The sequence below is a fragment of the Bombus fervidus genome, chromosome 5 (genome assembly GCF_041682495.2).
Source record: "Bombus fervidus isolate BK054 chromosome 5, iyBomFerv1, whole genome shotgun sequence".
In the NCBI taxonomy this organism is placed as follows: Eukaryota; Metazoa; Arthropoda; class Insecta; order Hymenoptera; family Apidae; genus Bombus; species Bombus fervidus.
Genome location: NC_091521.1, coordinates 10,694,106 through 10,707,302, shown reverse-complemented (window position 1 = coordinate 10,707,302; position 13,197 = coordinate 10,694,106). Strand labels below are relative to the sequence as shown.

Here is a 13,197-nt window from a genome sequence, read left to right as displayed (position 1 = left end):
ATTTAATTCTGTTAGCTTTAGCCAACCGAATCAGTATAGTAATCAATACATAATGCAGTTCTACAAAATGCAGTATGTAATTATAAATCATTCCACTGAAGTATACAATTTTTATCACCTTTAATGGAGAGTCTCAAAATGGTAGAAATCTTTATCAAAAATAAAATAAGTCCAGGTAATCTGTACATAAAATTTGTATTTATTTAAAAGATTTTGTTATGAATGTCCACTCTTTACCTATTAATCCTTTTTTTGAAGTGCTTCTATACGCTGTCTATTAAGTTCTTTATTAAGTTACTGTTCTACTCTTCGTTTATTGATTCTTTCTGCTCGTTCGTTTATTAAATTATGTATCTGCTCTTTCCCTGTTAAATTAACACTAAATTTTATTATTCAGTGTCTCATATTAAATTCTTTCCTACTAAATTAACATGACACGTAACGTTCAATAAATTCTAACTTTACTCACAATTTTCTCAAACTGAATAGTTTGTACCATTTTTCATTCGAACCTCATGCCAATGGACTTGTATTCAAAATTAATACATTTTACGCTACGTAAAAGTAACAAATAGCTTATTCGCCAACTCTACGCTCTATACACTGATGCGTATCAAAGTTCCTCAACTTTTGTTACATCACTTGGTGAGATTAGCGGCCTGCTTTTCTCCATAGAATTTTAGATTCATGGATAATCTCGCCTCGGTGGCGCAAGGCGTCGCGCCGTTCCTTCGTTCTAACTACGGCTTTTCTGGTCTTCACGCGGCATCGTTCTTCGAGCTGTGAATAACAGAGGCTTTAGGAATTTCCTCGGAGTATTTTTTCGCTGGGGCATCCAACATGTGATATAGTCCGCGGAGCGAGATCGTAAACGTTAATGGTGCCGGGACTTTGTCAGTTATTACGGTACTTCCGAGTTGATCTCGTGTTCCACCGAGGATATACTTCCGGGTAGAAAAACGAAAACGGAACGGCATAGCGGTTTAAATAAGCTCGGAAATATAATATTTTTATACGATTTCAAGCTGTCCAGCGCTCCGTGTTAACCATTGCGTTCTTTTGACGTCTTTGTTACGATGTCGCGGTGTTAGAGCAATTTCAGCCGAATTCAGTTTTAGTTCTTTCCTATCGTTTATAGTTTTTTCTTTTTCCCATACTGAGCTGATCGATAACGATAATAATAATACGTATAATTAACGTAGTAATCTATCATCTTACAATTAGAAAATTTTTCGTCACGATTATATTTACACAATTTACTATCAATATGAAGATGCATGAAACGTAGAAGATACAAGATATCTGGCGAAAATGACTGTACAATGAGTAGACAACGTGTGAATAGTCACCATAAACACATAAATAAGTGTTAAATTTGAGTTTGTTAACATACGAATCGCTGATTGTTTTAAATACTTCTGTAACTTTTGACAAGTTTTCAGATTCGTTTCAAATTTCGTCGACGTAAACACAATAGTTGAGTCTCATTATAGCGTTAATAAGATTTCAAAATGTTTTGCATAACGCAGGTATAATAATATATTCGTAAACAGTTTCTACGAATACTTTCGTAAGCCACTGTTACTGTGTTCGTAAAAGCCCGCAAATCTGCCGCAGGAAATACGCGTCCGTGATAAACTTTTAATGGGTGTTAACAGGGCGAGAATGTTGCGATCCGATTTTGCACGAAGATTAGCGGAGGTCAGTTGGCGTGGTTTTAATCTCGCGTAACGTTCCTGTTCGTCGAACGAAGGGGAAGCAAAAGGGGAAACGAGTAGAGGAAATCGGCGCCATGGTGTCTGGACGCCACACCCTGACAAACCCGGAACCGTCCGCTGTTCTCAGCGCACAAGACGAAGAAGAGCGTTATAGTAATCGAACGGAATTGAACCGGCAGTTTATGTTCTCAATTCGCGCTTTCTCGTATCTTAGGCAAGTTTTGCGCGTATACTCGCCAACAGGCAAGCAAATGGGAACGCGAAACGGACGTGTTTTTACGCTCGTCTATCACTTACGAGCCATGATTTTCCGAATTCGGTAATGGTTCTCGGAAATGGGTCGCCGAACGAATTGTCTGCGTCGACCTAAAATAGAATTCTTATTTATTCGCTCAAGACAATCGAAAATCCTGTTGCCTTCGTACGACGAATGTTTTAATGCTTCCGGCAAGAAATGGCTTGTTTTATTTCATGGAAACAGATTCGTGCCAGTAGATTAGTAGTGAAAGGATGTTATTTGAATTTTTAGGGGCAATTTGTTTCTGATTCATTTGGATTTGTAGTTTCGTTGTTATAAAACTGATAGTATGGACGAAGACTTTTTATTATGTTTGTCTTTTGTAGCGGACACCGAAGATATTAGGAATCTAGCGATACCAGCGATTCTTTATATTTATTCTTTTTGTGTATTTGATAAATTTGATTGCAACAGAGATATGAAAAGTTGAAAATTAAATTTTATTATATTAATTAGTTACTGTAATTTTTAACCTTTATATTTATTTCTTTCGATTGAATAAATTTCAAGTTTGGAACGTTTCTGTCATTAGCTTAGTTTTATTACCACTATAGCGTCAAGAATGAGTTTCTAATTTTTAATTTTCATTGCTCGTAAATAATGTATTTAAAACACCATACAAGTTCGTAAACATATAACAAAGATACTCGCGGAACCGTCGTAAAATTCCACTCCATTAACTAAGCATTTGTTAATTTACGTGTCCGCTGGGATACCATGAAGAAACAATTAATTACGAATAGCCATAACGAACCATTCGCCTGTTTTTATTAATGGTCGCATTCGAGGGTGTAAATGTGACTTCGGCCCCAAGACGGTGGCTAGAACGGGCTGAACTTCGAATTAACGACCTCTTGGAGAAATGTTATAGTATTCCCCCCTGTGCTCTATCATCTGTGATAAAAACAGCGGCAAACTAAGCCAGAAGTAAATTGAAAACGTTGAAATATCGCTAATGCGTGGGTTGCAATTAAGGAAATTTTACAGTACTGAATTTCGAACTAATTCTATGAAGAAAATATTTCGAATGAAAGTTTTAGAACATGTTAGTAACAAAGATACTAAGCAACTTCTTAACGGATTTTACTTCTCCAGATGTTTGACAAACGGTGGAATCACACGTTGCAGGTTAAAATATAACACGTGTGGTAAATACAGCTACGTAAAATTTGAACACAAGAACGATAAACGATACATAGATTTTTTGTTCGAAATTTTACAAAATGCACGTAGTTTTATACTACAATTAAAAATATGAATTATTATAGTGACACCATTATGGACAACATTGTTCAAAAAATATATACAGTTGTTGCAATAAACCTTAAATACACGAGTAACGCCTATTAAAACTATTACAAGTTTAAACAATTACTGTTACAAAACTAATGGAAATTTTTAAAACCTATTGCACCAGTCAGAAAGAGTAAACCTTCCTTTGTAAAATGCTTTTTGTTTTATTTCGATCCGACTTTCCATTGTCGAGATATCGTCGTTCGAAGAGAACCGAATTTTTCAATAATTTGCTATCGTTGTCTCTCTCGCACGCTCGGGCCTCTCACTCGCTCAGCGTCACTGATCAATCACAACCTAGTTAATAGTGCGCTGGTCAGTGACAGACAGCGTCTGCGTTTTTTTACTATTTCTACTATTAAACGTGCGCATTTCCTGAAAAAGATATAGGTCAGGCCGTTGCAGGCTGTCATTCATAGTTTCATAAGCTTAGATACATCGCTATTATACTTTTTAGTGCTATATCTTCGGAACCAATTGAGATATCGATGTAAATCAAAATACATTATTAAGGTTACTCTTTAAAAGATAGTCAAAAGTACTGCATTAACATTTTATAAATAATACACATAAAACAATCACGAAAGTATTTAAGTATTATCTGTTTAAAAGATAGTCGAAACAGATAATACTTAAATACTTTCGTGATTGTTTTATGTGTATTATTTATAAAATGTTAATGCAGTACTTGATGAAACCTGTTGGTATGTTATTTTTATTAAGTCTAAAAAAAAAAGGACTTTTCGTAGAGAATTATATGGTTTTACATTAGTTTCTGTATATGAGATTTTTACATTATAAATTTGCTATTTCTCGAAGTAATAGAAGTTTCAAAGCTCAATTATAGAAAATTTAAACTTAAAAATTATATCTTTTAAGAAAATGATATATTGCGTATAGGAACATGATTCAATGTTTTGTATATTCTTTTATGAATTTTCAGAGCTTCGTTGTACAGGAAATTATAACGGAATTACATTTCTGTTATAAATGCATGTTTGTACTAAAGATGGAAAATTACTTTCGCGACTATTTTACAGCCATACAATTTCATGATGTTGAAAACAACGGATTTCGATAGAGATAGGTAATAATGGGGTAAATGTTCGCTATATTAATTCTAAATGGATACTGTCGTATCGCAGTTAATATCTAATTATTCAAAACTGTAGTTCAGTCTCATCATATTATTGGTCTAATTCCCAAATTGTACCCGTACGAAACGAGCTTCTCTCGTTCTGTTAATTTTACTCTATCGATTCATTAAGTTGTTGTTATGTCTAAAATATCTGTTTGCTTGAAAAATACATATAATTGCAATTTTCTTATTGGTATCATACCACGATTTGCAATACGATATAAAACACTGATAGCTATTTCAAATTCTCGTCAAATTTCTCATCATTCACAAAAATTATTCCCATAAGTTGCCACTATTTTTATTTATCGATATAATATTATCGTCAATAATATTCTTCTCTTCTCAATTTCATCATTAAAAGATTCACGCTCTTACGTATTCTCACTCGATAGCTTTCTGCCAATAAATACGACATCGACGCAGCCAAGTTAAAAACCTGGAAACACAGCGACACATTTCTATCGTGTCTTTAATTTCACAGCAGTTGTTTCAGGACAGAAGTATTCCTTTAACCGCGCCAAGAGAAATGGCAACGTCTCCCTGAAAGATGTACGCCCGTTGTCCCAGAAAGTTCGCCCCCAAGAAATGTCGTGTTCCAGGAACAGGTACTCGCCACACGTAACAGCCTCTGTGTAAAATTCATCCGGAGGAGAATATAACCCGTTCTGGGTGAACCAGCACAGAGAAGGATTGTCTGTCCCGAGGAATCGAATCTGAAAGTTGCCTGGTTCAGTTGTCTTCCATTCTACGAAATATATACAGGGTGTTTCTTGAACATTTCTCAGTATTTCACAAGTTCAACAAATATAAGAAAACTGGAAAATAAATGTCGTACTTGCATAAGTTGAGCCTGAATTTTCTATTTGAATTATGATGAATTGAGAAAACATTGGTTACTAAATTTATAGTTCTACATTTAACGCGAGTAGCATAACCAAAATGATGGACCTGATCGTTTGGCAGATGAATAGTAAAAATAGTAAAAAAAAATTAAAATCAATGACAATCTTTTCCTTTCGTGAACAATCGAAATTCTAATCACAGAAAGTTAAATTTCCACAAATTTTTATATTTCACGAAATTCAAGCACGATCTACTTTTATTCACACGATATCTTTCTTATTCACCTACCATATATTCGCAGTCTGAATCACTGGATTTATAAATGAAAGTTATTCTATATACAGAAACATATAGAGATATGAAATCATATAAGAAATTAAAGTTTCGCTAGGACACTTTGATCTTCTCTTTCTAATGATTCGCATCTGGCAAGCAAGATAAATGGACATCAAAGGAATACAGGAAGTTTGCTCATCCTCGTCGTGGTTGCAGAGAAACGAGACGATTCATTTCTAGGTAGCCACTCTGGCATACAAACACGAACGCGTATCATTGTTTTTTTCCTTGGTGGCTCCGTGACAGAATCCTTTGCAGCCGAGTCCTCATGCCGGATAAATGGAACAAGCTCTTCCACCCACTCTTTTCTATTTTCTTTGTTATCATGCAATCTCTCTGGCCTCTGTTTTTCTTTATTGAGCATCGGGAGGAGCGTAGCTTTTAACATGGCTCTCTTACCAGTGAAGAAACGTTTCGACGTAGCAGCGGTTTATAAACTGGAATCGACAGATCCTCGTTTTACTCTCGCGTTCACGATTTACTGGCTACGATGCTTGACCATCTATATGCGTATGTTCGATGGCTTACTTCGCGTACGTGAGTAATTTAGTGTATAACATACAAGGAAGGTAATAAGTAATATGTCGGGGAATAAAGAGAAAATTTTGCTAGAATGTGGTGTGTTTAATTCATTTCGAAGACAAAATGCAATGATATGTTAGGTTGAGTACTAAAGTATATATTAGCGTTTTTTTCTTTTTTAAAGCAGTACGTCAAGCGTTATTAGTAATTAAGAAGTATCTTATGTATAAAATTATTTTATAAATATATCTTTCATCGAAAAATTCAAATATGTATATTTTTATATTATTTAAAGACTTGTGTAACATTCTTCGAAATAATATACATTAATACGACTATGCATTACACAAATGATGATACAATAATGAAAGATGGAAATAATGTTTCTATTGCTCGTTAGAAAAAAGCGGAAATTTTTCAGAGAAAGTAAGACATGTCAGAAATGAATTTTATGTCACTGAAATATCATTTGTATGAAGTTATTATCATCATGATATACTATATAGAAGCTGTAAATAATTTTTATGAAATATTTTTTGAAAGAATTCAAGGATATCTTTTATCTAATTGTATTACTTTCTAGTTCAACATCGATAAAAAGTCGATTGCATATTACTCACATTCCGAATTTGAGAAAACAATTTTTATTATAACAAAATCGATCTAATTATTCCTAACGTCTCTAAAAACATCCCTCAAGAAATAGCTTTTCTAAGAGAGACGAGTTTCTTGTAAGAACCATTTCGAAGCTACCCCAAAAAACATCAGAAACCTATCGAGAAGCAAAAAAGAAGAAAATGCACTAACTTTACAAAGACACGATACTTTCAAATTTCCAATATTCCTCAATTTCTTTCCGAACTTTCCATACAATCCAATACATCCAATATCTAAAATAATTCACTCTGTAAAAAAGCTTCACTTCTCTAAAATCATTTCAACTTAACGCTCCCGGAATCTATCATCTAGGAAGCGTATTCGATCATGGTGTACGTCGATCCAGCAAAGAGACAGAATAGCGTTGTCGAGTAGAAGAGGAATACTCTTTCCAAGAGATAAAAGAATCACAGTGATCGCGGAGAAAAGCGGATAAATAGTGGTTCGGGACGTTGGAGTCGCGAACTCTCGGATAGTAAATGGCGATGTGCCTTTTCCAATGAGGCTGGATGGCTGAGAGAAGAAGGGTAGTTGCATCCTACCGCTGCTGTACCAACGGCATCCGAGCCGACACCCATGAAATAGTTGCGTTCCTCGCCGCAGAATAAATACCCCATCCCCATTCTCCACCTTTCCTTCGTGTCCGTTTTTCCTCTTGTTCTCACTTTATCTTCTTCTTCCATCGTTCTGTGTCCCCGTTTCCCCTGGTTGGACCGCGATGTCGTTTGTCTTACTATATCTTCGCCTCGAACACCATCAGCAACGCTGGTATCGCTTCGGCTCTCGCGACTTCACGAGATTAACTGTATACTTTCACGTTTACAAGCAAGCTGGATCTCTAGTAGCAATTTACTTCGAAACTCGTTGAACTTGTCGATTCCAACTAGCATCGCGGAAAGGACAACAATCCTTTCGTTTGTTCGCCGTTTCCTCTTTTTATGTATCGCCTGCAACGATTAGGAATGATCCTGGACGATGGATTAGTTTCGTTATTTTGTAAATTGTTGCGGAAGTAACGGGACGTTCAATGATGAGAATTCTTTTCGAAAATTCGATATGTCTTTGATGGTAGTGGTAACGGTGATAAGAAATAAACGATATAGTGTCGATATGTTCGATCGAATAAAAATTGATCGAGGTTAGTGCAATAACGAGACAGTTCCACATTCCAGTAATTTGAGTGAAGCAACAGAAATCGACTGAAAATCTATTCATATTTCTAAAAATTCTATGCAGTTTAAAATTGTTCGATGCTTTCGACAGTTTCAATAATAATATATCTCGTTGAATTTTGTTAGAGAAAATTAAAGGGAGCGAGTTGAAGGGATGCAAAAGTATAGCAAACTAATATATCTGCGTCGATTCAGCCGATTTCATCCGTAATGATTTATCGTTCCTAATGGTTTCCAGATTTGCGATTGAAAATTGTATAGTTCAAATAATTTCATCGATACAGTGATAATACTAGAAATTTAATGTTATTGAACCTTTTGATGAGCACCAGTTACAAATACGTATGAATTTTTTAAATTACATGTTTAGATTATATATGATTTCATTCATATGCATTTTATTCACAATACAATCTAATTTAAGCATATTTTCATCTTGTGCTCAGACAGGCAAACATTAAAATATTCTTTTTAAACAGGAAGAGGATATAAATTCTTATATCAAGTTTTGAAGAATTTGTTAAAATAAACTTAACTAAGTATACAAGAATATTCGTTACGATATCTAAAGAGATGATATCCATCTGAAAGAGAACTAACGACTTTTAAAATAATAAATTTGTTAAAAAAGACACTGCTTATATAATATAACATTCACAATATTCTTATTTTATCATTCGTATTTTAATTTCACTAAGTGAATTCAAATAGACGCAAAAAAGTATCAAAATTTACTTTATGAAGGAAACAGAGTAGGACGTTCTTAATTAGACAAACTTAAAATTATCTCACGACAATGAATTCATTTATCAATTCATTTATTCAAACGTCGTCAGCGAGATTAACAATCGGCTGAATTTTCGAAAGGATGTCTGACCTGAATACCGGTAACACGAGTAAACGATATGATGTTTCAAAGCTTTATCGGAAAATTCGTGTGTCAATCCCTGACTTACGCGAGCAATGCGGCAGAAATTTAAACGTGGTGCACACGCCAAATCGATTCGGTAAAAATTCGATCGATTCAATCGATATAAATTATATCAAGTCATTCGAAAGTGTACGACTCATTTTCTGATAGACATCGATAGAATGGTCATTTGAATGGAACATATTTCACTGGTATGATATCAGAATATTGTAAAATCCAAATTTATTCGTAATATCCTTATAATTCGTTGGTCAGCTCCTGATCGCAAATCTCCGACATTTCGAAGTATGTATAATAGTTTTAACATTCTAATATGTTTCATGTTGGAAACTAATAATTAATATTAAAAAAAAAATCTACAATACAATGTATATATGTAAGTTAGGTTGACTAAAAGCAGAAATTATGATTTGTATATAAATAATACATGTAGGTGGTTTATTAATCTATTTGATATAAATGTTATAATAATAAGCGTTCTATTTTGTATACAACACAATGTTACATAAAATTCTTTAATAAAGTAACCATTTCAGATTGAAATTATACAGAACGAAGTGGAATATAATATTTGTAGACAATAATATAAAATAACGTTATAACAAAGAAATCTGATAAGCAATATACAGTATACATAAAATATTACTTTAATATGTTTCAGGTTTTACACATAATAAACGAAGTATTGGAGCCAGTACGCTCGAATTCCGCGGAAATGCCAATCTATAGCCCGAACGCCTTCGAATTTCTAAATCAAAGTGAAAATCTCGACTTGGGTGTTCATCGTGTTCGGTAAGCAATAATTCTTTTTTTTTTTTTTCTTCTTTTTCTTCTTCGATAACTGTTTTTCTCTTCCGAATTCTAACGGAAGTTATTCAAGTAACAATTAAGTTGAGAATTCCCTGGTAAGATATTTCCTCTCAAAATATTCATCGATCGAAGCATAACACACTTATGATTTTTCCGTAAAATCTTTTCTGAGAAAATATTTTAATATTAATAGGAAAACGCTGTTTAAATTTTCGTTAAATACTATTTCTGGTCAGATATAAAATAGATGATTTAATTTCTAAATAAGTATAAAATACTGAATATCAAGAATATATTAAAAATATTAATATAGAAATATAATATACTTTAAATTATTATTCATCTTTATATTCAGTTAAATATTATTTCTACATAATTGGACGCTTTGTATAATAAAAACATAAGGATCAAATTTCATTGTTTTCATCAATTCTTATTATCATTCTCAAAACAATGATAATCCTATTCGTTTTCTTTATTATTCAGTATCATTTATTGCTTTCTACCACTTATCGGATGTAGTTTCTTTTCCGCGAGTGAAATACATCGACGAAGCCTGCTCACGTTCACCAAAAGATGAAGATGCAACCAACTTTCGTAGTTGTTTCCTAAGTAACTTCGATGCTCACTTTGTCAAGTCTTTATCGATATTTAAAGTCTCGGTGCCGTGGTGCTTGCCATCTGAGTAAGTAAAACTCGAGTGAATTAGCTTCACCCTTTCTAAAGTTCTTTAAGCTTCGCTGCATTTCATTTACCGTTCGTACGCCGAACAATGTTTCCGCTTGTTCTTGCAACGTAAAGCAGAGCCTAACTTTTTCCATATATACCTGCGCGAAAAACTTTGTTAATAAATCATTTCGAAAGGATTCATCACCTCTCGCGCGTAAATTTTCACATTTTAATTCAATCCTCTTTAATTTCACCTACGAATTCGACGCAATTAAGGACACAATGCATTCCTGTGTTCAGCTTCAGTCGATAAGAGATTATCCAGCGCCATGAATTTATAAATGATTTTATTCATTGAAAATGTATTGAACGGTCTAGCGGAATATAAAATGAATAACGAAGAGTCAATTTGAAACGCAATTACGTTTATAAATAGATTTTTATATAATAACAAGCGCAACATTTAGAATTATATTTATAAATCTTTAATAATTATGATGCTAAAATTTTATAAATGAAACTGTACGAAATATCTTATTTTAGATTTAACATGATTTCTCTGTAAAATTATGTCAAAAAAGGAAGAGAAACATATCCTCTATACATTTTATCTGTCATGTCATTCTTAGTTTCACTTAATTTCTAACATATTCTATAAAGATGAAAATAAAATTACTTGCTCTATGGATTTTACCTGAAACGACAGTCTTGTTACATCTATAGACCTTTATTCTTATTTCCTTTCAGTATTTTTCTCAAGCGAAGAATAAAATAATTGTCAAATAATTTTTATTTATTTCCTACTATGTTCTTCATGAAGAATAAAATTAGTTTTTCCACAATTTTATCTGCGATCATCATCTTGTTACGTGTATAAACCTTTATTGTTATTCATTTTTTATCAATTTCTCTCAAAATAGCTGTTATGTCACATAAGAATTTACTTTACTTTAATTAATTTCTTACTATTTCCTTCAAATAGAAAAGTAGAATCATCTTTTCTATAAACCTTATAACCTTCATTTTTATAAAACAATAAATCTTGTTTCGTCTACATAAAAAAAAAAACACGAGGAAAAAATAGTAGAACTATATTCAATTAACGAGCCCGACTTTCTTGCAGCATCTTCCGACAGCGGATCTTGAAGGAGAAGAAGGAGGAAGTCTTCAAGGCGGACGGACGTTACACCTTTCTTATCCCCGTTGAGGAGGGTTTCCAGGTAAGCTGCTTAGCAACCTTCCCATATCGATCATCCCGAAAGGACCTTAATATCTTCTGTTGCGAAACCTTTGAAAGGATTCAGTACATACCAACTGGTTCTACTCGTCCTCGGAAGTGACAGATTCTGATCGATTACATTCCCGATGAACCGGAAATCCATACAAAACTAATTCAGTTACCATTACAAAAATTTCTGCGCGACTATCGATCTCAATAGTCGTTTGTTGGTGAGAATTGGTATTAAAATAAAACAGCAGAGTACGTTTCGCGTTTGTTTCGAATTCTCGAACAGATCGCAATCTGTCATGTATCAAATGATCTTTGGATAGATTCTTTTCTTTCTTAATTAATCTAAAAATCAATCAACAATTTAATTAATCGATTAACAATTGAAAAATAGTGTCGTTTTTAGATTTCTTTAGGTATATTGTTTAAAGTTATTAATTGAACGAAATGAAAGAAAAAAGATGTTTGTATATATACGAGAATTTAGAAATATTTCATCCGGATTTTATTGAAAATCAAATCAAAAAAGTTTCCATCGTAACAGAAATTTCTCTCCATGGATCAAAACGTTACAAACTTCTCCCTTTGTTAAATCCATAAGTAAATTACATCGCACACAACTCTCTATCAGTTTAACACTTTTAGAACCTGAACTATACAATATTTTATTCAAACTTCATCGAGAATTACACACGTATTAGCAATTTCTTTCTATAAACTAAAACATTACAACCTTTTCTAGTTACTAAGATCTAAATGAATTGGACGACCCGAGATCAGACACAATAGAAACTACTTATCTTGTTATTTCAAAACATACCTTTATCCGAGAAATACGTCAGTGAAACAGAAATGTCTCTCCATAAACCAAACCCGTACAAACTCCTGTCTCAATTGAAATGTAAATGAATTAGAGCGTTCATGATCAGACACAATACTCTACCGTTCTAATACTCTTACTCAAGCATATCCAGCGATAAATGAACAAGGCTCATACGATCAAGCGTATCTCTATTTATACAATTTTTCTGTATTTCCACGAACTCTTATCGGAAAATTTTCCTGAGAAAAGAACAGCAGATCGACCGAAGCAGAAAATTACCGGTTGCTAAGTGGGCGGTCAATTAAATTTGATCGCAGAGCGTTCCTCTTATCCCTAGGAAAATCTACGAGGAAAGGTGAAACGTTAAACGGGAGCGTCAAGATTACAAAAAAATCGATGGCGCGCAGCGAACAAGTCCGTTGAATTATAATAGGCAAAGTTAATAACACAAGGGTAACCAACAACAATGCAACGAGCAGATACGATCTGTAATTTGCCAGCTCCGGTTTTTCGTAATTCCGCGATTAAAGTCGCGTGCGTTCGATCAATTTCCACGGGTCACGCAATCAATCTTCGGGTGTGAAATCTAGAACAGAGTTTTCTGTAACTTGCTGTAGCTCCGCGTAACGATCCGGAGAATGGCGTATAACGTGTAAAAAATTTTGAGCGTCGAAAGGTATCTCTTGAATAAGGAAATGGAAACTTGGAAGTAAGTTTGGGTTATTTCCGAAAGTTCCTTCGAGAACGAGGTTAAAG

At 33.7% G+C, this 13,197-nt stretch overlaps 1 protein-coding gene across 3 annotated transcripts in view; it reads left to right on the top strand.

Annotated features, from left to right (window-relative positions):
- Positions 1–13,197, top strand: part of Fas1 (fasciclin 1 Fas1 domain-containing) — a 380,856-nt gene that overhangs the window by 295,826 nt on the left and 71,833 nt on the right. For all 3 annotated transcript variants that reach the window (XM_072003874.1, XM_072003875.1, XM_072003876.1), the window contains exons 4-5: positions 9,573–9,703; positions 11,514–11,610. In XM_072003874.1, the coding sequence (XP_071859975.1) occupies positions 9,573–9,703; positions 11,514–11,610 (228 nt within the window). The remainder of the gene's footprint in view (positions 1–9,572; positions 9,704–11,513; positions 11,611–13,197) is intronic.